This window comes from Colossoma macropomum, unplaced genomic scaffold (genome assembly GCF_904425465.1).
Source record: "Colossoma macropomum unplaced genomic scaffold, Colossoma_macropomum, whole genome shotgun sequence".
NCBI lineage: Eukaryota > Metazoa > Chordata > Actinopteri > Characiformes > Serrasalmidae > Colossoma > Colossoma macropomum.
In genome coordinates, this window is record NW_023494806.1 from 30298129 (window position 1) to 30325330 (window position 27202).

The following is a 27202-nucleotide window of genomic DNA, read 5'->3' on the forward strand; positions in this document are numbered from 1 at the left end:
GTGCTGGTTTCAGGAAAGCCAGAGACGATCACACCCCCATTTCTATCAGCGGCTTATATGTCCAAATTACTGACAGCATGAAATTCCTTTCAGATAATCTTAAATGATCTCTTAACACCAACTGCATCAGCAAGAAAATGGAGGCTGCACTATTTGAGTGCTCACATCAAAAGACTTATTAACTTATATTCTTGCTCCAAAGAATGACCTTATGACGCATATGACCTTAAAGAGTCCATATCATATTACACTGAGTTTTCCTCACTTTGTTAAATAAAAGAGTTATAAGTTTCAAAACATATAATTCACTCTTTAGTCCATACAGGTTGTACAGGAAAACTATACTGCAGTAATGTTGTTTTGGATTAAATACTTTTGTGATGTCAAGAAAACTAGCACATTTACATATATCCACTTGCAGCATTTTAGCCCCACCCATTCATGCTGAAGTTGCACTTCAAGTCTTTCAGTCTTGACTTTTTGAATGTAGTATAATGCAGGGCAGCCAATCAGAACAGAGATATTTTACACATATCAGTGTTAAAGACAGTAAAAAAACAGCATGTTTAATTGTAAGGGATAAAGAAGGTTTGGGAAATGTTTGTGTGAAATATGAAAATATGTCTGTTTTTGCATAAAATCACACAAATATCATAAGTGGACCCTCAAGAAAACTGTAAAGACAGTTGGCACAGAGCTACTAAACCTTAGTGATAACATTAATGTTAATTCCATTTATTGCATATAGAAAATCCAGAATATTATTAAAGATTGCCGCCGTCTCACTCATAACCTTTTCTCACTTCTTCAATGTCCATCTGCTAGAGAGAACTTTCTTCATCAGAGTTGAGTAGAACGCCAGCAGATGAGAGAAGTTCCCGCATGCTCCACACAGACTAATGAAATCTGCTTGTATGTTTTCAGCAGCTCAGTGTTTCCCACCTCCACTGCACAGTTTAGTGTTGTTCCTGTGTTTGACTCGCATCATTAGCTAATGGTTACGTCCTTCTTGAGCTGCATCAGGTGTGCTAGAGCAGGATAACACTAAACTGTGCAGCATGACTGGATACACTGCACTAGGCCAAAGCCTCCACTCAGTTAGTCACTCCTCTTTTTGTTTGCTGTTTTTCCTGTTGGAGTGAAACTGCAAACATGAGTCAAGATGACCAGCAGTAGGTGCAGTCGCAGCTGTGAGTTTTCTGAAAGCAGTGAGTGAACTAGCTTCTATTCCAGATGGAGAGTGATTTGAAGATCAGTTATCTATGAGTAATCTGCGCTCTTGGTGAAAAAGGGGTGATTTTGTTATGAGTGTTGAACAGTGATGGTTTGCGGTATGTTGTGTGTAAAATACAGTTTTAGGATGATTCATTTTCTCCACATAAAGGTGTCACTCTCTCTCTAGCTCTCTGTGCGGCTCACTCGTTCGTTCCCGCCTTTTGAGACAAAAAAATATTTCACTGTCTGTTTTATATTGCAGATTTCTGTTTTAACTTCAAGCAAGTAACCAGACTGCCTTACAATGTTGGGTTCATTGAAATTCTAGCGTTCACAGAACAATTAAATGTCTTACATTCTGTTGACTTAAGAATTGTAAGCTCAAAATTTTAAGGCAGTCCAGTTTAAAGCTTTTTTAAGATAAAATTTTTACAGTGTTGGATGGATGAGAACTGAACAACTTAACATTAATAAAGAACTAAAGGAGGAATAACCAACCTGCTAATGCATATTTCAGAAATCCACAAATTTCTGCAATTAAAATGAAAAATCAAATTCTGCATTATTACAAAACAGGCAGCACGGTGGCGCAGTGGGTAGCGCTGTTGCCTCACAGCGAGAATGGCCTGGCTTCGATTCCCGGCCAGGCGACCAGGGTCGTTTCTGTGTGGAGTTTGCATGTTCTCCCCGTGTCTGCGTGGGTTTCCTCCCACAGTCCAAAAACATGCAGTTAAGCTAATTGGACATGCTAAATTGCCCCTAGGTGTGAATGTGTATGTCTGTCTGCCCTGTGATGGACTGGCTACCTGTCCAGGGTGTATCCTGCCTTTCGCCCAGTGACAGCTGGGATAGGCTCCAGCACCCCACCGCGACCCAGAAGGATAAGCGGTTTAGATGATGTATGTTTTCTAATCTGAATTTTGATGCTACATAAAATCAAAAAGCATATATGACGTCAATGGAAATCATGAATCCTCTCTGAATTCTTTACTCCGCTGTTACCCAATCAGATCGCTGGAGGCGGGGCTTGACTGAATATGGGTGGGATTTAAAATAACGACCGTTCCGCCTGTTTCGATGTTTGCGTGGTTCCAGCGTGAACCCGCTTCAGGCCAGGTGGTGGCGCTAATTCTGTATCTAACTTTCTCCAACTGCACTAAAGCGGAGAAGCAGAAGATGTGTTGTGGTCAGCAGTCCACGCCTCCGCGCTCTGTGTTGATGGAGGAACAGAAACAAGAGCTGAACTGTTGAAGGTAGGAATCTGTCCGACTCTTTAACACTCACTGTTCTTCATTCACTCTGAGACGAACAGCTGGAGACACATTTGAGTTCTGAAAATAAGATTTAATGGGTTTTTAATAGATTAAACACAGAAGCAGCTTCATTCAGACAGAGCTGAGTAATGTGAGCAGCCAGAAAACTTAAGCCCTAATATGAGGATTGTCCAATAGGAATGTCCCTCAGCTCTTTTCCTGTTGGACAGGGTTGACTTTGGGCTTAAGTTGTCTGGCTCAATGAGAAATACTGCTTTGTTAAAGACCCCTGTGTCAGAAAATATATATATATATATATATATATATATATATATATATATATATATATATATATATATATATGTATGTATGTATGTATAATGATTCTTGGCTTATCTCATGCGCTTCTGTTCTTTTGTGTGCTAATGTTATTAAGTCAGCTCTGTAAAGATATGTCCTTTAATTATGTGCCTTTCTCTGCTACGTTGTTTGTGAACACATAAAGCAACTTTTATCACTCTGTTATAAAACATGCAAACTAGGCAATATGGCAGTATTATTCGTTGTTATGATAAATTACATTTATGCCTTTATTGGAAATCGTCAGGACAAACACTTCCTAACTGCATGGTTCATTATGAAAAGAGCATAATTAGTCGTGTTAAAGTGGATGCAATGCACATTGTGAAATGTTAAATAACAGTCATTTATACTCAAAGTTCTGGCTAAAGTTAAATGTGGCCTTACCTCATTTTTGCCTGTTCCAACATTTCATATGTCAGATAAACACAAATATCATGTACTGGAGAAAATTCTCCCCTAGAGCAAAAAGAGATGATGCCATATTGAACATGTGTAGAAGTATTGACTGATATATGCCATCATTCATTGTGGGTATAATTGTGCAGTTATATTTAGAACAATATGAAGTGCTTCCTGAGACCTGTGAACGTCTGGGTGAGGGTTGCTGGTCAATGGCTGGTAGATTAACAGCTGGTAGGAGTGTCTATGGTGTGTGTTTGAGGTCTGTTTAGAGGGGGGTGTAAGCAGTCTAAACAGTAAGCAGTAACTCTTGATATACAAGATGTATACTTGAATACAAGATTCATTTAAGGCTAAAAAGGTAAAAAGATGCCTTTATTTAAAGTAGTACATAGGGATGTTGCCGTGGGAACAGCAAGGGGGCAGGGGTTTGGATGGCAACCATGCAAAATGGAAAAAATGTTAGCATTTCAACAAAAAATGAATAGACTTTATATCTTTGCATTAGGCTAACTTGTTGGATTAGTTTTACATGGGGAGATACTGTAATTTGTCCAGTCCAGTACAACTGTGCCACGTCTGTAGTTTTTTCAGGTCTTTCAAATAATAATTATGGAGCAAATTACTTTCCTGTCTAAATCGACATCATGGTAATGTACCAGGTGAAAAAAAAACAAAAAAAACAGCTAACTGCTAAAATGAAGCTCAGTTTGACCAAATTCCTCAATCCTCAGTTCATGACAATGCAACATCGGGTGTCACCCCACACTGAAGATGTAAAGACTGCTCCCTCATCCATTGTCATGTGCTTTTTTTTTACTTTTTTGCATTTTGCATAACACTGAGGTGAATGTCCATGCAATTACTTTATTAGTGTAGTATAATAACTTGGTGTATAACACAGACCTATAAATATTTGATACAGTAGGACATTTTGACAGGTTCTCTGGGAATGGTGATTTACTTGACCAGAAGTGGAGGAGGTCATGCTAACTCTAATCTAGAAAAAGACCCTTTACTAAACATATGACAAACAGCCTCAACTAACAAGAAGGAAATTGAAATGTACATTGTAAAAAAGGCACTTTTTAAATGGTCTGTATTCTCTGTAATTAGACTGTATTCTTCTATTAATAGAGTAGGTTGACCGGTTAAGGGGAGAGCCAACAACCAGTGATCAACGTTGAACAAAAGCCAAACTTACCAACTTTCAGTCTTTTCTCCTCTGAAGGCTTATATGACAAATGAAAAGAATATTATTTTATGGCTAAGTAAAACTAAAAATTATATTTTTTTCATTATTATTTATTACATCTTTTTTGTTTTTGTAAAGTCTCAGCATATTAGGCCTTAAGTCAGGCGTAGGCAATTCCACATCTCAAATGATGTGACCCTTCAAACCTCTCAGGGTGTTTTGGTGACACTCAGGGGCCAAGAGCTCATTTGAACTGCTTACAGAGGATCTGAAACAAAGGATAATTGACTCTTATGAAGCAAAAGAAGACTATAAAAGACATCTGAACACTTCCTGCTTGTATTTTAACTTTAAATTTTATTTTAAAGGCCATTAACAAACAGAAGTTAAGGATAACTCTTGAGGTCAACACAAGATCCAGAGGACTAAGACAAATCTCTGAGAAGGCATTGCTTGTAGACTGGCCAAAGTTATGCACATGCAACATTTTTTCCCGTATGAAAAAAGCAGCATATAAACCATAATTCTGCAAGAACCTTTTGCAGATGTGTGATATTTAAGTGTGTTCCATGCAAACGTGGTGTTTACTTAAAAACCTTTTACTCAAAATTAAAAGTGAATAGCACAGAAAGTAAATTTGCTTAGAAAATCAACAAAATGTGTAAATTGCTCAAACTTTTACATACACCTGTAAAAGATGTCATACAGCTGTAAAAGGCTTGTCAAGCCTCCTTGAACAATAACAACTTGGATGATCAACATGTCTTCCAAAAGTACTTCCTCTCTTGCTCTTCTAGCACTTGCATCCACTTCCAATTTAAAAGAGAACTTAACACTGAAGAACTGCTTAGAAAACTGTCTGAAATGTTTACTGAAACTACCATGGGCAGAAAGGATAACTATATTTCCTTCAGGATGTATATATACATATATAAACCTTATAATCAAATACTTTAATGCATGTTTTACTGTTTAACATTCCACAAAGCTAAAAATTATTTTGCAAAGTTTGAGCAATTGGGTGATTTCCATGTCAGATGGAATGTTACACTTTCTGCCATTTGTTGTAAGTAGAACATTCGTTAGGCTTCTTTTGTTGCATTCCATTGACTTTTTGTCTTTTCTTCTTCCAGAATTGAATGTCATCTAGCTTCAGCGTCTTTTCCTGCTACTATTGTCCACTTTCCTACACGGTTCAAATTTACATCCCTAAACACATCAGGGCATTCCAGCAAATGGAACGTTAAGCTGTTGAAGCAGGTTAAATATAAGAATATGGCATCCAGAAGAAACTCCAGTACTCAGCAAACATCATCTGGTACCCTCCACATGAGCACACCTCGTAGACAAACACAGAGACAAAGCAAGAAGAGAAACCACTACTGCTCAGACTGCGGAAAGAGTTTTAATCATCATAGTCATCTTCAGCGACACCAGCGCATTCACACAGGGGAGAAGCCGTATCACTGCTCAGAGTGTGGGAAGAGTTTTACTCTGCAGAGTCATCTCCAACGACACCAACTCATTCACACAGGAATGAAACCGTATCACTGCTCAGACTGTGGGAAGAGATTTATTGATCACAGTCATCTCCAACGACACCAGCGCATTCACACAGGAGTTAAACCATATTACTGTTCAGACTGTGGGAAGAGATTTAATCAGCTGAGTAATCTCAAAACACACCAGCGCATTCACACAGGAGAGAGACCATATCACTGCTCAGAGTGTGAAAAAAGTTTTAAACAATATAATACTTTCCAACTACATCAGCTCATTCACACGGGAGAGAAGTCTCATCACTGCCCAGAGTGTGGAAAGAGTTTTAGTTATCAGAGCAATCTCCAAAAACACCAGCGCATTCACACAGGACAGAAGCCGTATCACTGCTCAGAGTGTGGGAGGAGTTTTAATCAACACATTACTCTCCAACGACACCAGCGCATTCACACAGGACAGAAGCCGTATCACTGCTCAGAGTGTGGGAAGAGTTTTAGACTACAGTGTACCCTCCGAAAACACCAGCGCATTCACACAGGAGTTAAACCATATCACTGCTCAGAGTGTGGGAAGAGTTTTGCTCAAAAGATTACTCTCAAAAAACACCAGCTCATTCACACAGGAGAGAAGCCGTATTACTGCTCCGAGTGTGGGCAGAGTTTTAATCAACAGAGTACTCTCCAACAACACCAGCGCATTCATACAGGAGAGAAGCCGTATTACTGCTCAAAATGTGGGAAGAGTTTCAGGCATTCATATACTGAGAAGACACACAAGTGCATTAAAAGCATTGGTAGAAATAGGCAGTAATGAGAGTAATCTTAACAGCATTCCAGGAGACTGGAGGGAATGGTGTTAGCAGCTCAGATTTAAAAAAAAATCTGCATAATTATAAGAAATAAACAGAGAAAAGCACCTGTTTTTATTTATTTTTTGTTAATGGGAAGGTGTTGTATTTCATATTCTCCCCAGCCCAGTTTCCAAAGTAGCACGTTCTGCAGCAGTCTGTCAGTACGGGTGTCATTTGAAATGTACACTGAAAGCAAAAGAGACTCCACATTCAAAAATAAGCAGTTACTTACTTAGTAACTTTAACTTCACTTATTGGTAGTGTTATTTATTGAATTACTCCAAGATTTGACACCCAAAGACAATTTTAATGGAGTATTTCCAGAGAACAATGTAACATAGTACTGATAAATCAGCTGTGATTATGGACAGTGCTCTTAATCTGTCATCTGTTATCCTTTGATTACCTTATCTTTAAATTACTCTGCTCCATGATTACATTGTTACCCTACTGTCCTCTCAAATCTAACTTATAATTTCTCATTGAATTATCTGAACCGCTCACCCTTGCTGTTATGTCCTCTCTGTCTGTTTCTCACTGCATTTTTACTATAAATTTGCAACTTTTTTTCTCCATCTTCGCTGTCTGTTTTGTGGTCACTTAGCTATTGTCAGGCATGATTGATAAATGTTGATTACACACTTTGACTGATTTCTCATCTCGCTCTTTGTATAACATGTAAATGTCCCACGCTAAAGGCTAAACTCTTGATTTAGTTCACTCTTCCTGCCTTTCTGTCTTTAATGTTAGTATTGTACTGTTCAAACTTTCTGACCATATGACCATTCTTTTCCCAGTGCCTTGCCTGCTCTCCCTAGTACTCCACCAAAAGATCTGTTTCTTTCAAAATATTCCAACATTTGACCCACTAGGTGGCGTAAGCCCATGTTCTGTACATATAGAAGTCAGATGAAATGTGTTTGTGAGTCGATTGACAAACATCCATAAGTCCAGTCCCATTTTGGGGATGTCAACACCATGCAGACTTACAGGGTGTGGGTTTTGGCTAAACAAGTGAGATATGCCACACGCAGTGCTGTATCAGTCATGTTATTCTTCTATGGGCTAATTTGCTTATCTACAGGTAAATTGTAAACAAATGCTGAATATCTTCTTCTCTGCTATGTTGATTAGGCAGCTGTAAACAAAACCATCTTTCTGTTTGGTCCTCTTGGTATTTTTTGGAATTTTTTTGAAAGAGTTCAATTTGCTGAAGTCCTCGCCCAAAGGCACAAAGAGAGCTCTCTAAAGCATCGTTTCGCACAGCAAAATGAGAAATGGGACACCCTACAGCCTACATCCTTCATGTGCACGTGAAATTGTGGACTTCAGGACTGTGAGTGCGCCATTTGGGACTGAGATTTACTCTCGGTTCTTACATGTGTCCTTGTCAAGAAATCTTTTTTGTTTGATCCCTTCCAAAAGTTAAAGTGTTATTCTTTGAAACTTGGCTTGTTTGTTCCTACCAGTGTAAGGGCATGTCACATTTGTGACAGCCAGCTTGCGTCAGAACTGCCTGCCCACCATCTGTAGTTGCTCTAAGGACAAACAGGTGGGACTAATTTGTTTACTCATCAAAGACTTTTCATATTACATTTAAGATCTCAGAAGACGTATTAATTGTATATGTTGTATTTTGCGTGTGGAATAGGTATGTATATAGTGGGGTTTGGTATTGGATTTGATAAACTTTTCTTTGTGAGTCATATCCCATTGGCATGATGTTTTCCCAACTGGACAGTTTGTACATACTTTACTGGCCTCATTTAGTGAGGAAGCTCAAGAAGACACAGAACTGGCCTCTGCCACCTCAACTACCACATACAGAAGCACTATGTGAATTCAGCATCCCAATATCAGTGGAGCGTTTCACCAACCTTGAGAATTAGCGCCATGTGGTGAGAAAAAAAAGTCACAGACTTGGAGATACAAGAGTTTGGTAAATTGATGGTGGATTGATTTAGACCAGGGGTGTCCAAAGTTTTCTTGTTGGGGGCCAGAGGCAGGAAAACATGCAGTCATGGGCCATGGACTCTCTGTAATACAACAAATAAAGAAATAATAGACGTGCTTGATTACTGTCACACTACATTTTTATTTGAGTGACTAACTCAATTGGTGGGATTTAAGTGCTGTTAAGGTGAATTGTGAACTAAGATTTTGCATCTGGTGGCAACTGTGGAGAGTAACATCACATTGCGTTTCAATGAATTCCAATTGCACATCCTCCTGTAGTTCGTCCACATCAACAGGGAAATGGCTTGAGAACAGTTTAATGTCCATCTCAATGGCAGCAAAGTCTTGACATTGCTGGTTAAATTCTGCGATCAGTGATGTAAGCACCATCATATATTTTGCCATCTGCCCAGCAATGTTGACATTTGGAAAACAGGAGCTAATTTCTCATGCAGTACTAAGATCACATACTTGCCTCTCAAAAAGAGAAGCTTCACAGCAAATGATTTCATAGCTGCCTCATAGCTAATCTTTGCAACAATTTCTTGCACTTGGCTAACTGACAGGCTAACTGCAGGTTTGTTCACCTTCTGTTCTCATTATCCACCATGCAAGACTTGAAAGAGTGATTTTTCTTTAATGTTTAGCTCCCTGAGCTGAATGTATTTTAAAATATAAGTTTCGAGATGTAAATATGTATCATGTAGTACCATCTAAAAAGATGTAAATATACTAACAAATGTAAATGTGTCATGTAGCAACAAATCTATCTTACATTAAAAGCTAAAAGAGATGCAAATATACTAACAGCTATATTATGTCCTATAATATAAACAGATGTATATATACTAACAGATATACAAATATCTATCACTAACAAGCACAAATATATTAACAGATGTAAGTATTGATCATGTAATAAATTAAAGAGATGTAAATATCATGTACTAACAGGAGGATTTAGTGATCATAAATAGGAAATAATTAGGGTTGACCGTACCATCGGAGATTAAATGAATTGGTGCTGTGCTCTGTGTATATTTAACCCCTAATCAGTAGTTTCATGCCTTCCAATCCCATTTCTAACATAAAATCTGAAGTTTATTAGATAAATTAGATATAAACTAAATAGCAGAATCTTTAGTGAGTAAATGTAGAAGAACACAAAAGCTAACAGTCTATCAGTTATTATCATCAATGACTGTACTGGAGCTGATCTGATATGAAGCAGAGGTAAGTTGTGTTGGAGTCAATGTGAGATGGAGCTGATCCAAGATGGAGCAGAGTGGAGTCAGAAAAGAGTTGCAGAACCGAGACACATTGAAGCTGAACCAAGAAGTTGTTGAACTTGAGACGGAGCCAAGTAGCGTCAGAAAGGTGTTGCAGGGCAGGGTTGCAGGAGTTGATCTGAGATGGAGCAGACTGGGACAGAGCTGGGTTGAGATGGAGCTCAGATGGGATGGATGTCTGAGGTAGAGGGAAGGAAGGGGCGGAGGGTGCAGGATGAAAGGGGGGAGGATGAAGGATGAAATAGGTGGAAGAGAGAGCTGAAACTGGAATAAATCAGCACAGGAGATGCGATTCATCGATCAGGGCTCACTGGTGTGCGCTTGCAGTCCAGATGAGGGTGCAGTTGGGACAAGGCTTGTGGAAGGCAAGGGCAGGAGTGGAGGAGTTTGCTTCTGAATTCTGCTTCTGAAGTAGAGGACATTAAGGAACAACAACAGCAAGAACAAAAAGAGGTCTGCATCTATTATGTTATATAGCATATTGGAATCACTTAAACAGCATTCACAGCCAGTTTTTGCCCAAGAGAACTGCAAGGTTAAGCTTGTCTTGTGTTGGGTATTTTACCACAGCATCACAATTCAGAAACGTAGGAAAAACACTCAATTATAATTTCTGTAATGCTATGTAGCCCAAAAACTAAAAAGAAGACCACACAGTGAATTTGAAAAAAAAGAACAGAATATAAAATTTATTAGGATTTTTTCAGGTTTACATGGACATAAAAATGATCAAAAAACAGAGAAAAACAGAAAAATAATCAATTTAACACATTCACAAAAACACACTCACAGAAAGGCTTAGCTAAACAAAAGCCTAAAGAAAGAAATCAGTAGGCTAAAATTGAGAGAGAGCGAGTGAGAGAGATAAAAACACAAACTTAGTGACATTAGTTACAAATTTTTTCCAAATTATATGTAAATTACACAATCTATATACAGCGCTGCATACACATATTGATTCATTACAAATCAAAACTATTATAATGCAGTCTTTGATTGGTTCAGGAACAAAGCATCATTGGTAAGATTCAGCCAGCGAAAATAGTGTCCCTCAAACGCGTCATAATGATGTCAGCAAGAGTCACTCCCAGTCCAAGGCCCTGAATGTCCCAACATAGTCACCTTTTACCAGTTCTACAATGATGAAGATAGTCAGGTCCAACTTCTGTATCATCGGCCACCTCCATGTCTGGTAGGATAGATTGGAAATGGGCATGACGTCCTTATCTCATGTCATAGTGTCCTCCTCAAGGATCAGTCACTCTCCAAGCATCTCAAAGAACATCAGCAGTCCTTAAAGTCTCTGAAAACAGTAATGGAAACTTCATGGATAAGTTGTAGCCTGGTAGTCTTAACTAGTTAAGGTGTAGGAATCACAGGAGCAAAAGAGGGTCTCAGGTAGCCAAGAACACTGTCAGTGTTTGTCAAAATATCTATCACTGCATCCGAAACACTATATTAGATAAGGCAGATGTGTCCAAAGTCTGGCCCCAAAGCCAAACGAAGCTGTGGGGCTTCTGTTTTAGAGTTTGTTATAAGTGGCCCAGTCACCATTATGTTGCAGTTTTCCTTTCAGCTAATGATGGCATTTGGTTTAGTCAAGACTACAGCCATGAAGCACATACTTGAAATTGAGAACCGGCAATTTTGAATTTGAATATTTTTTTTTTACTGAGAGCCACAGCAAATGTGTGTGCCTCACATGTCAAAAGTCTGTAGTGAATTTGATATCAGTAGACCTAAAACAAAGCTGGGATGTTAAAGGGGAAGGCAGAGAAACTATAGCAACTGCAATCTACATGAATCTCACAACACTAACTTCTTAAGTGCAAACTCAGTAGTTCAGTAAGTATTAATCCTTTAATACCAAACAAAAATGTGACTATGCTATTTAAGCTGCTCTTCTGATTTAATCAAGTGATTTCTGAATGCTGTCATTTATTTGATATGTAAAAAACGTGACCTAAGAAAACCAAAAAATGACAGATTTTAATTTGGTTTGTCTCACAAAATATATTTTTGAACAAGTAAATATTTGAATGGGAATACTTGATTCATTAGTCCCATTTCAATGTTTCTCTGAAAAAACAAATCAACAATTTGTTACAAGCACTTACCAATCCAAAACTGTCCGATCTGGCCTGTTTTGAAAAAAGTTTAGACCCCCCAAGCTAAGATATAAATTAGAAAATAAAAACCTCTTATTATTGAATGTGAAGCTTCTCAATTGTCTCAACATACATTACAAATGAAACTAATTTTGGGTGGACTCTGAAGTACCTGTAGGAGCTGTAGGCTTGACTTTGTGATCTGCACAGGATTTCTTTTCAGTTTATGTTCTAGAAACAGTGTAGAACAACAATAGGTGGTTTTCCCTAAAAACGGTTTGAAATCTGGACTGGAAGAACCATTCCCTAGAGACTTGTACTTTCAGAAGGTGTTACACTCATTACTGCCCATTTCCACCGCTGCTCTTAGTGCACTTGTGTGTCGTTACAGTCTTTAGATGCCTGAAACTCTTCCCACACTCTGAACAGTAATACGGCTTCTCTCCTGTGTGAATACGCTGATGTTCTTGAAGAGTACTCTGTTGAGTAAAACTCTTCCCACACTCTGAACAATAATACGGCTTCTCTCCTGTGTGAATGCGCTGGTGTGTTTTGAGATGACTCTGTTGAGTAAAACTCTTCCCACATTCTGAGCAATAATACGACTTATGTCCTATGTGAATAAGCTGGTGTTTATGAAGATTACTCTGATTATTAAAAGTTTTCCCACACTCCGAGCACTGATACGGCTTCTCTCCTGTGTGAATGCGCTGGTGTGTTTTAAGATGACTCTGGCGATTAAAACTCTTCCCACACTCTGAGCAGTGATACGGCTTCTCTCCTGTGTGAATGCGCTGGTGTATTTTGAGGGTACTCTGTTGAGTAAAACTCTTTCCACACTCCAAGCAGTAGTGGGCTCTCTCCTTGCTGCATTTCTGTGCTTGTCTCTCAGATGTGTTAATGTGGAGGGTACCAGACAATGTTTGCTTAGTACCAGAACGTCTTCTGGATGCCATATTTTTATATATCACCTTACATTCCTCTTAGTAGGTTGTCTTGATGTATTTACGGAAGCAGATTGAAGCTGGGTCAAGTGCAGGAGAAGACTTGAAGCAGGACATCATTCATTTCTGGAAAAAGAAAAAAGAAAATCTAAACTCAATGATCAATGCAACAAAGTATTCCGATCCAAATCATGAATGCTCCACTTACATCAACTGGCAGAAAGTGTAAAGAAATAACAAACTTCCATCTGATGTGCAAACCCAAATTACTCAAACTCTTCAAATAGATATTGACCACTTAAGTCGTGTCATCATGGCAACATTAGAAATCTGAGGCAAATCTGGATTTTTCTATGGCAAAAATAAGTATTATTCCACGACTGCCACCATCACATCCTGTGGTAAACAACATTATTCCAAACTCGATACATTTCATCTTAAGTACATTTTTCCACTAAATGGATCCTCCGCTGTATGTCGTATTGCTACATGTAAGAGAATAATATAAAATATATCTGAATGCTTTCTGCTTATAAAGTTTTTTGATGTCTGAAATAACATTAAGAAATTTAAGTTAAGGACAACTACTGAAGTCAAGGCAACATCTGAGAGACTAAGAAATGTCTACGTAAAACCTGCTTAAAGGCTGGCCAGGTATGCAAAGCAAAACCCCCACCTCACTGCCAAAGACCTGCAGGAAGATTTGGCTGGCACATGAACAGTGATGCACTGGCCTACTGTGCAGTGTTGTTACAAAAACATCACCAACATTGTGCTGTGGTCTAATGAAACAAAAATTAATCTCTTTGGCCACAATCATCATTGACTGAAATGGTGCCCAAACCTTTGTGCGCATGCACACACACACACACACACACACACACACACACATTTTAAAATGCATTGGATTTAAATAAATGGTAATTTTGCATTTAAATCTGTAGAAATGTGTCATATTTAAGTTTATTTCATAAATATAATGTATTAATCTTTCATTTAGAAAAATCAACAAAATGTGTAATTTGACCATGGATTCCTAAACATTCGCATGTTTTTTGTCTGAGGATTCAAACTTTTTTTTTTTTTTCCAGGGCTGATACCGATACCAATAATTAGGAATTAGGGACACCAATAACCGATTATTCAGGCTGTTATTATTTTTTCAGAAATCTGATGTTGGTGGTGTGCAAGTTTATAAGAAAACTCTTACTCACAACTTACATTACATTAATATTACAGCATTATAAAGTGCTTCGAGCTTTAGCCAGTATAGATTGAAAAACAGTAAAACAGTTTAAAGTAACACTTAAACAGATAAAAATAAATAAAAAAAAACTCTTATTGATGTTGGCTACAAACTGTGCAAAGCTTACACTAACCAAATACATAGAAAAGTAAATGTAACCACAGTAAAAATGTTACAGTAAGAATCTGAACAAAGCAAATGTACACTGCTAATTCAAATCATCTATAGTTTATTCTTGTTCGCAATATACCTCAATAGCAGAGCACCACCTAGAGGAGGCACTACTGCTGCTCTAATGCTGCACTGCCTCTGCTGTGCTACCAGAGATTTACGAATGTAACGTAAACAGTGGAACCCACCAACTCGGCCAGTCATTTCAGATCTTGTATGCTCTAAGACAATTTCAGACTTTGAGAAAATACCCAGCTACAGTATGGATTTGTGGCTGAGGGTTTTTACTCAGTTACTTGTTAGCTATTTTACTTTGGTTTTACATGAGGCAAACAAAAGGGGTTAGGCTAACACTGCCATTAGCTAGATAACTGAAAAGCCAACTAAAAGAATTTAGAGGAAAATTAATTTCATAGTGAGAGTGTGAACGAGCGACAGATGCAGAAATAACATTGTTGACCGCTCTTTATATTCTTTCTTCTTATACTTCTCTTCGGCATTCAGACCAGTATTTGCCATGTATTGTTTACAGTAAGTTAATGTCAGTGAAAAAATCATATAGTGTTTATTATAATTACTGGAGGAAGGGCAGTGGTGAAAAAAATAAACGTACTGCACAACATGGGGCATGTGATACAGCACTAGCCCACTTGACTTGATTGGAATTGACCTCCCTCAATGTCACACTAAAAAGATCAATAGCCGGTCAATTTAAATGTTTAAGTCATGTTTTTCTGTCCAAAATGAGCTTTCTTGACCATGTTACTGATAATCCAAACTATGCAGACAAAGCCGGTACATAGCTAGCAGTGTTAGGACTTACAAGCATACCTTTATCCTTACCTCCTCCCTCACTGTTGCAGCTTTGGACCCAACCTTTCAGAGAAAAGCTGCCTCTAACAACAACTTTCAGCTCCTTTTCTGTATGCTTCAGTTTAGCTACACATCTAGGCTAAAAAATATGACACAGCCATCTATAAAAGCACTTGCCGTGTACATACATTAATATTTAGTAATGCATCATTGGTAAAGCTCCACCTTTACAACTATAAAAGAAAACTTGTATTGCCTACCTAACACACTGTAGTAGGATGTCAGGGTTACACCTGAGACTGTATTAAGCCCCCTCTGACATCTGAACATTCTAGAGGGGGTGTGACTAAAACTGAAAACATAAATGGATGAAACAAATGTAAGTTTGTAACAAAGAGAATGATTATTTTAAACTTTGTGTCACAAAATGTATTGTCTTTACTTTCAAATACAGTTAACCTTACATAATCTAACATAACCTAAAGGGCACATTGAAAAATTAAAAACACAAACAGTGCAGATGAGATTACATAAAAATTTTAGATAGATATTTGCATAACTTATAGGCCGCTTGCAAAATGCATAAAATATTTTTGGCAGCTATACAAAGTGTTTTGAATGTAAGAAGGGTTTGAAAAGTAAATTCAATATCTTATGAAATTAACTGGCAGCACCCCTTTATTGTTGTCACATCACCCACTTTGGGAAGACTGCCCTGGATGGCACACTGTAGGGGAGACTGTCGGGCAATGCATCTTATTTTCTTTAGTGTTTTTTTTTCTATCCATTAAAAAGGCACTTCATCGTGTTTTCTCACTTGGAAGGGTATCTAAAAGGGAACTTCATGACTTCATGTTTTTTCATCAGAAAGATACCTGTAGGTCAAGTTTATCCCATTGTGGGGGCACCTATATGACACCACATCACAGTAGTTTGACTTGTTGAACGTATCAGCTGCAACTACAAGTGGGGAGCTGCACCTGTCTGTACGTTAAACGAGTGAAAATACAAACGAAAATGAGCTGAAATTAGGTTTAACTCATTTATTACAAGTAAAACGGTACGTTATGATTTTACAAATAATGTACTGCTTGCTGGAGGCTTGTCTCCATAGTTGGCCACCCACTTTAGCTTCGCTATAAACACATATATTACGAAGGCGTCCAAACTACTACAGAAGCAGGACCAAAGGAAGCAGAATGAAAAACTCAAATGTGTCTCCAGCTGTTTGTCTCAGAGTGAATGAAGAACAGTGAGTGTTAAAGTGTCGGACAGCTTCCTACCTTCAACAGTTCAGCTCTTCTTTCTGCTCCTCCATCAACACTGCATCAGCGGCGAGGACTGCTGACCACAACCAGAGCAGCTAGAAATGAGGAGAACAGTCAGTGTTAAAATATGAATGGGAAATCTCGGAACGCTCAACATGGCGTCTGTTTACAGAGAAAGTCCCGCCCTTCAGTAAAAAGAGCCAATCAGCTCGCTGGTTACGAAGCGAGCGGGGAAAGCGCCCCCCGCCAGACACCCCACCCCCCCCCACCCCCAACTGCCATTGTGGACATCTGCGCAAGCGCGATGGCCAGATTCTGAAAAATCCCGTTTTTTTGTTGATTATTTTAACCGGATGCTACAAACGACTTATGAGTGTTTTTTGTCTAATTTTACTAGTGATTTCAAATGTGATCAAAACGAAAATTTGACCTTAAGTTTGAAGTATTTTGGTGTAAGAGCCTGTGCCAGTTGGCTAAAACGCCTTAAGATTTTGAATGAAGTATGGATCCTAAGGGCAGATTTTCCCTCACCAAAGGCCATTAATTACGGTTGTTGAATTAAATCCCTTTAGATGTTTCTCTTAGCGAAGGGAAAACGCTGACAGTTTTACTACAGTGACTGAGGTTTTGCCACTGTGTTCACAACAGCGATCTCTCATTATCAGAACTTACCATTAGCAGCTAAACTAGCGCAGCTAAGTACTGAAACTAACAGACTCTCCTCAAACCTGTTAGTCCTGCCAAGAAGAAAAATTAACTGCTTGGTCTAACCATTGGCAAAGAGCGACTTCCACACGTGGGCATCCAACACACAGAGGACATAAACATGCAGAATAGCTCACACTTCAGGCAAAAACTCCACTGACAAATGTGTCACGAACATTTGAATACACTTGACACAAATAAATATATTGATGCATACATGTCTTTTTTAACGTTTTGACTCTGCATATGCCTGCCTGTTGTCGTGTTATATCACTCTGGTTGGCCGCTTTGCAAGTCAGTCAATTGCTTTCCTCAGGCGGACTTTAGCCATAGGTTCAATTATGCTATTTTTCAGGCTCTGTAGTGGTGGAGTGGATCAGAGTAAAGCTCACAGCTTAAAATATAATCTCTGTTTTAACAAAGATATATGTTGGATAATTGCATGGCTGCAAACAACCTTTCATTTTTTCTCAAAACAAAAAAAAAAAAAATCCTTGACTTCATGGCTGCCACCTTGCAGGCTAGGTAGGCTAACACAGCTCACGGCACCCATTAGCATGCATTGTTAATATAAAAACAAATATGTCTAGATTATATATTTCATGTACATTTAACTTGTTTTGAATATATTATTTCCTTCAGCAGATAGGCCTGCACTGACTAAAACACATTAAGTTTTGAGAGAACGAGTCATGGAAATGTGACAAAAACTGATATTTAATGACTAATGTTGGAGCGGTCCAGCTTGTCTTCCAGTGCACTGTAGTTTATACATTAGCGACAGTCAAATCTGTATTCTCTCAGTATTTTTTGCCATAGGAGTCTGTCTATCATAAAGAAAGTGCACGGGTGAATTCTCCCCCTAAAACACCTCCAAAACAGTCATTGCTTCAGCTTCTCACGCTGGCTAAGACCTTTAAGGGAGCATTTTCTTTCACTTAAGTTATCCTAAGAGAAATGACAGTTAAGGAACTTAGGAACAATAGTTGAGGGATTATTTAAAGGAAAACCGATTGTTAAGGGAAAATGTAGAAGTGAATGACATTTTACTTAGGGAACCTCTTCGGTAACACCTTAAGTGTTTTTGTGCAACACAGTTAACCTTAGAAAATACTTAAAGGTAATCTTACAGGAAAATTCAGTGTAAGGTGTTTTATGCAACTGGGCACAGGTGAGGTCAATTGTATCACTTCCTGATCGGCTTCTTATGTGGTGGATAGCAGGAATGAGTGAGAACTGCAGTGAGCGTGCATTTCAAATAGCCACACTGTTTGCAGGAGCTGCCCAGCAACAATTTGGGAACATGGTGAAGGAACAAACCATCACAACCATTCGGCACAGTATAATATCACCAAATAATGAATTTTAGATAAAACTTAGATACTTTTAGAAAGCACTGCACATGACGTACATTTACTGTGACTTTTTACAAAATAAAAAACTTACGTCAGTACGTATTGAGTAGTGAGTTGGTAGTACTGTTGAAATCTGGACAAAAAAACTATTTTTAACGTGCTAAGAAGACTGAAAATAGGCTTAGAGTGAAGCACATATTCCAGAACCAAACGGTGGGTTTAGTACAGTTTACCTTCTGTAGTAAGCAGAAACTATGGTATATATGCTACACTGTCTATTTTAGGGTGCAGAGAGCTATTTGAGATACAGCCAGAGAATTTGTAGAGGACAATTGCCACTCTGTTATGTCTTCCAACACTAGAGGGCACTCCTGAGCGAGTCCAAAATGAATGGGTAAATATGCAGCATTTCAACAAAATCTTAGTTTGTAAATGCTTAAACATTTCTATGCAGAAGAATGCATTCATTTCCCAAACACAGAACACGCTTTTGAACTCGTGTTATAGGACTTTATAATGGTGCCTCATTTATGTTCATAAAGTCAGTGAGTGCAAACCTCTTTACTCAGCCAATCAGCTGATTAGCTGACCAACCAATCAGCACTCATTAGCAGTAATGCCAACTAATCAGCACTCGGTAGGTAGCACTCAGTAGCAGTAATGTCAACCAATCACCACTTAGTAACGGTAATGCCAACCAATCAGCACTTAGTAACAGTAATGCTGACGAATCAGCATTCATTGACAGTTTATGCTAACCAATTAGCACTCAGTGGCAGTGATGCTAATCAATCACCACTCAGTAGCAGTGGTGCTAACTAATCAGCACTCAGTAGCAGTAATCCCAACAGCTCAGCACTTAGTAGCAGTAATGCTAATTAATCAGCACTCAGTAACAGTAATGCTAACCAATCAGCACTCGGTAACAGTAATGCTAACCAATCAGCACTAGTAGCAGTAATGCTAACCAATCAGCACTCAGTAACAGTAATGACAACCAATCAAAAGTCAGTAGCAGTAATGTTAATCAATCAGCACTCAGTAACAGTAATGCTAACCAATCAAAAGTCAGTAGCAGTAATGCTAGCGTTCTCCTGTTTGCTGTAGAGAATAGGAGCTATACAGGTAAGGGTTTTTTGTTTTTTGTTTGCTTTTTACTGAAACACATCCTTCTACTTTCTAGTCCCGGACAAATCGTTAGAAACTACTTTAACTTTTAACTTTTACCCATTTATCTCCATTCACCCCAACTCACTGAGGTCTCTCTCTCTCTCTCTCTCAGGGGGATACGTCAAGGCTGTGGTCTCTCTGGACTGCTGTATGCCATTTCTATTGAGCCACTGCTAGTGGCTCTCCGTAAGCGGCTCCGTGGGGTCTCAGCCCAAAAGCCCAGTACAGAGAAGGGTGTAACAGTGAAACTGACAGCGTACGCTGATGATGTAACAGTTGTTGTTAGAGATGAGAGTGATGTAAAGAGGGTAAGTGAGTGCCTTGAAAAATTCCAGGAAGCCACATCAGCGCGGATAAACTGGAGCAAAAGTACAGCATTGTTATTAGGACAGTGGCTTCAGGAGAGCCCACCTCGGCTCCCCCAGCAGTGCTCCTGGAACCTGGAGGGCTTTAAAGTGCTGGGTGTCTTCTTTGGGACAGATGCATATATGCAGAAGAACTGGGAAGGGCTGAGAGAACAGATTCTGAGGAGACTCCAGAGGTGGAAATGGGCTCTGCCTCAGTTATCATACCGGGGAAGGGTGCTGGTGATTAATAATCTTGCAGCTTCAATGGTGTGGCACAGGCTAACTGTTTTGGACCCCCCAGTGGATTTACTGAATCATGTTCAGAAGGCCTTTGTAGACTTCTTCTGGGATGGGTATCACTGGCTTCCACCTGCAGTACTGTATCTGCCCCTGGCGGAAGAAGGTCAAGGGCTGATACAGGTTTTGGCCAGAGTGACGGCCATGCGACTACAGTGGGTTTGTGGGTTTTATGGTTCAGTTTTAAAGGCATGGGGGCTGTTTAAAGTGACGAGGGACAATGATTCACATTATGGTCTGGACGAGCCTTTATTTTCTAACCCCTTTCTGCTTCAGCAAGTTCACCAGTTCAGCACAATCGCTACCGCCTTTACGAAGGCAGGAGTAACACGAATTCGACATCTGATTGATTTGGGGGAGAAAGAGTGGCGATCAGCTGTGGTTTTAATGGAGCTCATTGGTTTTAAATCAGACAGAGTGATTGGGGGTCTAATCAATACTCTTAAAGCTTCCTTGCCTCCACCTCTGAAGGCTTTTGTGGCTGGTGCTCTGGCTGGTGGATTGGCCGAATGCTATTTCCAGAGTTGATTGTTAGCCCCTCTGTTTCCGAGCCTGAGATTACTGAGGGGCAACTTCTCTCTCTGAATGGGTTACAGAAGTTGCCTTTCTCAACAGCTGGAAAGAAGGCTTTGTACCAGAGCTGTGTTAAATACTTGCACTTTCATGAGCTGAAGGGGAGATGTGACTCCAAATGGAGAGCCCATCTCTCTGTCCCTGAGGGTCTGCGGCCTTCATGGAAGCTCTTGTACAAAAGCCCCTTGCCCAAACGGTCAGGAGACCTCCAGTGGAGGATCCTTCACTGTGCTGTACCCACAAATGGGTTCGTGTCAAAATTTAACCCAGCTGTTCAACCACTTTGCATTTTCTGCAATAACCCTGATACTGTTTTTCATGCTTTTTCCGACTGTCAAAGACTGATTCCTCTATTCAAACTCCTGGACAGGGCGCTCAGAGGGCTGGGGTTTCTGTTCACCCGGACTCTGTTTATCTTTGGCTGTAAATACTCTAAAGCTCAGCGAAGTTATCAGTGTGGAAGTCCTTCAGGTTGGTGTCTGAAGGGCAGGAGGTGGATGTTCTGAAACTGTTCCGAGCTCTAGTAGAGTCACGCATTAGAGTTGAGTTTGTTTTTTACCAAAGTACTCAGAACATTTCCTGTTTTGAGAGAAAGTGGTGTGCTGGTGAAAGTATCGTATCTGTCAGTGATCTGGGTGTGATATCATTTCATTGGTGAATCTTTGTGGATGGGTGGATTCTCTTTGGGGATCCTCATTATTATTAATATAACTATTAGCCCTTTACCATAGGATGTAAAATTCTTTAATTATTAATGCTTCAATAAAAAGGGGGTTAAAAGTCAAAGTCTCTCTCTCTCTCTCTCTCTCTCTCTCTCTCTCTCTCTCTCTCTCTCTCTCTCTCTCTCTCTGGCGCCCTCTGGCGTTTCGCAGTTGATAAAACGGGAGAAACAGGAAATGCAGGCTCCCCTTAAACCGGCTCTGTAAGTGAAGTGTAAGAGTGGTCTCTGCAGTCAAACTGTTGTTAACAGGCTGTTAATGTTTTCTCAGACACTCTAGCCAATCTTTTCCAGAATATGGTGACCAGGATGTGTGGATTTAGTTGTATAGACTAGTAACAAAACAAAATCTGGAAGTAAACAGTTGAAGGTAAGCTTTGTATTAGCACGACGCTGCTAAACACTGTTTTGGGCATTTGAATAACATTTTTGTACATCATTATAATTTTATGCAACATAAAAACCAAACATAAACTGTACATAGATGAGATCAACCGGGAAAAAAATCGCATTTCTGTGGTACAAAGAGAGAATAGGTCTGCGCATTTTTACTCATTAAGGAACATCTCCAGATTTCAAAAGTACGTTAAACAACGTTTTCTTTTCCATCACTAAATGCGTTGAATCAGTGTTGACACACAATATCAACATAAACTCAAGCTTATGGCTGATATGGCTGATTTATGGTTGTTTTGTGGTCGAGCAGATGTTGAATCAGTCTCAGGTGGATCACACTGAAACAATATTTATTCAATCTTATGTTGTTATCATGGCATCTAATCCTACTCTCCAGTTACCGTGACTCAAAACAGTATATTTTAATATAGATTTTTAAACATAAAGTGTTTTAAATTTATAAACATGCTTTAAAAGTTATAAACTGTAACTCAAACACCAACAACTTTCAAAAGTGACAGAGGATGCAGTATAACGTAAAATAAGGAGTGATGCAAATGACAGTCATGAAGCTGTCAGTTTCCTGCAAGCACTTCTGATAACACAATGCATAACAACATTATTATATCACACAAATACAAAAATGTGCACGTGAGAACAAGGCATTCTGGGGATATTCCAGCTAGACCTTTCGACTTTTAGAAAAACAACAGGGATACGGAGAAATGTTCTAAATAAAAACAAGAAAAGTGTAGTGTAAATGTGTGCGCACCAAACTGGGCTTGCTTGGGGTCATAATGTTTGACATCATCTGTGAACTCTGCAGAAATCCCTGTCACAACAACCGAAACAGATGTCCTGATTAGATAGTTACATAATTTGGATTCCTGCTGTTTAATATTTAACAACGTACACCAGGATAGATTATGGATTAGAAATTTATTCAGATGCACCCTAAAAGCTTGTCAGTCATGAAAACTGTCTGTCTTAAATAATCAGTTGCTTTTGTTTACATTAGTTTTGCATTTATTTTTTCAGTTTTACTGCTACAGACTAATCCCAAAAACAACACATTAAATATCAATACCCAGCATACATGTTAACACACACAAACATGCACACACATACACACTGTAGCTTATACAAATACATCCATGGTCCATAAGTAAATGAACTCATTTTATGGAAAAATTTTACATGAGCGGGACTGCCTTGGTGGTTGACCAATCAGAGCACACTGGGCTCATTGGAAGGAGAACTGAGAGAGAACTAGAAGATGAATTTGCTGTTAAAAAGCTTGCTAAAAATGGTTTGAAATTGGGGTTCACGTTGCTGTGTGCGGTTGTAGTTTTTGTTGTTGTTTGAGAGAGACTGAGATAGAGCCACTGTACTGCTGCCTTTACCTACCTCTTCCCATTCTACGTATTTTACAGTACGTTTATCTTGAGTGCATGAAACTGAAAAATCAGTACCAACATGCTTTGGAATTGAAGCTTGTCTCAGTGAAATTATTCACTGACGTGCCAAAAGTCATGGGATAGAAATACGTAAGTTGATTATAAGTGGTGTTACCTCGGGGGATCCACCTGTGTACTGGGAATACGTTATAGAAGGCATTACCACCCAGAGTAGACAGCGTAGTGGGTGTTTAATGATTGTGACCAGCGGCGTCTGGCTAAAATTGTCTGTGTAAATAGACAAGTGACTCTGGCAGAAATAGCATCCAGATTCAATGCATGAGCCCCACACACATATCCGGCAGGTCAGTGCAGCGTTCTTTTGCTTCCATGGAATATGGGAGCAGAACACCCACCAGAGTTCCTCTTTTAACACCACGTCACCAGACACAGCACCAGGCTCAGGCTCATGAGGTTGCTAACCGGACCCTATAGAACTGGTAACATGTGGCGTGGTCCAATGAGTCATAGTACCAATTGTTTCAGGCTGATGATAGGGTTTGTGTGTGGCGCAGACCTCATAAAGCCATGGACCTCAGTTGGCAACAAGGCACTGTGCAGGCTGATGGCGGTTCCAAACTGGTGTGGGGTGTGTTCTCAAGGCATGGGCTTGGGTCCACTGGTCTGCCTAAACACATCATTGTCCAGTGATCGTTACGTTTCCCTGTTTGGAGACCATTTGCAGCCCTTCATAGACTTCATGTACCCTGACAATGATGGGATATTCCAGCAGGATAATACACCGTGCCATCGGGCTCAAGTTGTCCGGAATTGGTTTGAGGAGCATTCTGGAGAGTTCCAATGAATGGTGTGGTCTGCACGTTAACCTGACATGAGCCCAATCAAGCATTTATGGAATGTGGTGGAGAGATCCATTTGCACCGAGATCCTGTACTCACAAATACCACAGAGCTGTGGGTGGCTATGCGGACAGCATCTCTCCAGATGTCTTCCATCCACTTGTGGGATCAAGGCCACATTGAGTTGCTGCACATTGCCAGGCTAGAGGGGGTCCTACATGATACTGGTTCCTGTCCCATGACTTTTGGCACATCAGTGTAATACTACATGTTTACATATCGACACTATAGCTGAACTCCAGAGTGACTCTGCTATAATGACACAAAACACCTTGTTAATAATAATGCCTAGTACTTACTATAATATGACAAAACTGTATTAGATACATAATGTGTTTAATATTTGAAAAATACATTGATCTGTATTCTGTCTGATTCCTTAATGCCAGTTTTACTATTTAACAAATTACGATGTCAGAAAAATGAAAGCCTGAAATGAGTTTAAATATGCGTATTTGATGAGTTTGGGTAATTAGGGGATTGACTTTTCTAAACCAGATGGACGTTTATTCTTTCTTTACTCTTTGTACCAGCTGATGTATGTGGAGCGTTCATGATTTAGATCAGACTATTTTTGTTGCATTTCACATAAAGTTAAGGTCAGGGGTGCACAACTCCAGTCCTGGAGGGCACCAGCACAGGTTGGAGGTTTTCCTACTCAAACACACCCACTAAACCTGTCAATTAACAGACAAGTTTAATCAGATGTGTTTGATTGGGTAACTCTCCAAACTGTGCTGGACACTGGCCCTCCAGGACCGGAGTTGTGCACCCCTGATTTAGATTGTCATTTTTATTTTCTTTTTTCAGAAATGAATGCTGTCCTGACTTGAAGACTTCTCCTGCTCCAAATGTCCAATGTACTACACAGCTCAAATTTACGTCCCCAAACACAGCAGGACATCCTGTCGAGTGTACTGTTAAGCCATTGAAAGAGGACAAATATAAGAATATGGCATCCGGAAAAAGTTCCAGTACCCAGCAAACATCATCTGGTACCCTTCACGCTAGGATATCTCGCAGACGAACTCACAAAAGAAGGGAGAAGAGAACTCATTGCTGCTCAGAGTGTGGAAAGAGTTTTACTCAACAGAGTCGTCTCACAATACACCAGCGCATCCACACAGGAGAGAAGCCGTATCGCTGCTCAGAATGTGAAAGGAGTTTTAATCATCATAGTCATCTTCGACGACACCAGCTCTTTCACACAGGAGAGAAGCCGTATCTGTGCTCAGAGTGTGGGAAGAGTTTTAATCGACAGAGTTCTCTCCAACGACACCACCTCATTCACACAGGAGTTAAACCATATTACTGCTCAGAGTGCGGGAAAAGTTTTACTCAACAGAGTAATCTCAAAACACACCAGTTCATTCACACAGGAGAGAAGCCGTATTACTGCTCAGAGTGTGGGACGAGTTTTGCTCTACAGAGTACTCTCCAGCAACACCAGCGCATTCACACAGGAGAGAAGCCGTATCACTGCTCAGAGTGCGGGAAGAGTTTTAACGTGCAGAGTCATCTCCAACGACACCAGCACGTTCACACAGGCATTAAACCATATTACTGCTCAGAGTGTGGAAGAAGTTTTACCCAACAGAGTTCTTTCCAAAAACATCAGCGTATTCACACAAGTTAACTGTGTAACTGCTGAGATTGTGGGAAGGTTTATAGGCATTCAAATCCTGTGAAGACACACAAGCACAAAAATAGTGCTTGGTGGAAATAAACAATAATGAATGTAACCTTAACACCATGGCAGGAGTCTGGAGGGAACACTGCATCCAGCATTTAAAAAATCTAGATAATTGTATTTAGAGAGAAAATCCACCTCTTTTTGTTGTACACTGTTTTTGAAGAATGAGCATAAAATAAAATATCATTTCCTTCGCTGAACAACAGGTCAAGCCTTTAGCTTATACAGTCTATATAATCTTCTTCCCACTGATTTTAGTGTCTATCTAGACTACGAATCAGTGATTCTTACACATTCTTATTTTACATTTTTCTTATTCTTATTTTTACACTGCTGCAGCAATAGGTGTAGCACCCCCTTGAACCCCTTATTGTTGATCATCTTAACTGGTTGAGAGATTGTTCAGGGAGGTGCTAAGGGTGCTAAATTAGTTATGACTTCATTGTTATATAGATTTAAGAGATAAGTACAAGATAAAAGTTATGCTCAAATGTTATTGACATAAGAAGTGTCATCCAATGGTCTGAAGAACTGACATAAAAGGGGTTCATTTTGAGAATGGGGTAAAAGCTTTGTTTTTGATATAGCTCATATAGAAAAGAAAGCCTTGCTTTATCTGAAGTGCTATTTGGGCTAGCTGAGAGAGAAAACACTGCGTTCTTCTGAAAATGAAAATCTGACACGATTTGAAGACTCTATTAATCCTTTTTAGAGCATTTAACCAATTATTTTCTTGAGTAATTTATTATTTTTCTCCAGCATAAGAAAATGTGTCTAAAATTTGTCTGATTAAACCGATGCGGCGAGAAAGATTTATTTGGACTGTTTATTGTTGGCTTATATACTTACATAGGTTGCATATATATATATATATAAAACAAATAAATGAAACACTATATACTTTTTGGACTATTTGTTTAAATTGGTTCTCTTTGTCTAATTTTATGAGGTAAATTAAAATCTGATTATGTTTTAGATCACATTTATGCAGAAGTTCACATAATGATAAAGAATTCACAAACTTTCAAGCAGCAACGTACTAGGCAAAAAAGTGACTCTGA

At 39.3% G+C, this 27202-nt stretch overlaps 2 protein-coding genes across 4 annotated transcripts; both read left to right on the forward strand.

Annotated features, from left to right (window-relative positions):
• The first annotated feature begins 2378 nt into the window (after nucleotides 1-2378).
• Nucleotides 2379-8481, forward strand: LOC118827369 (zinc finger protein 502-like). The gene is made up of 2 exons (XM_036598707.1): nucleotides 2379-2468; nucleotides 5559-8481. The coding sequence occupies exon 2, from the start codon at nucleotides 5701-5703 to the stop codon at nucleotides 6733-6735; it is 1035 nt and encodes a 344-aa protein (XP_036454600.1). The 5' UTR covers nucleotides 2379-2468; nucleotides 5559-5700; the 3' UTR covers nucleotides 6736-8481.
• Nucleotides 8482-21903: 13422 nt separating this feature from the next.
• LOC118827377 (zinc finger protein 154-like) lies at nucleotides 21904-26950 on the forward strand. Of its 3 annotated transcripts, none has more exons than XM_036598716.1 (3): nucleotides 21904-21939; nucleotides 22030-22105; nucleotides 25259-26950. In XM_036598716.1, the coding sequence occupies exon 3, from the start codon at nucleotides 25401-25403 to the stop codon at nucleotides 26082-26084; it is 684 nt and encodes a 227-aa protein (XP_036454609.1). In that variant the 5' UTR covers nucleotides 21904-21939; nucleotides 22030-22105; nucleotides 25259-25400; the 3' UTR covers nucleotides 26085-26950. The 3 variants fall into 3 exon arrangements, with proteins under 3 accessions (XP_036454609.1, XP_036454610.1, XP_036454608.1); XM_036598717.1 differs by having other exon boundaries at nucleotides 21933-21950; XM_036598715.1 differs by lacking the exon at nucleotides 21904-21939 and having other exon boundaries at nucleotides 22016-22105.
• The last annotated feature ends 252 nt before the right edge of the window (nucleotides 26951-27202 follow it).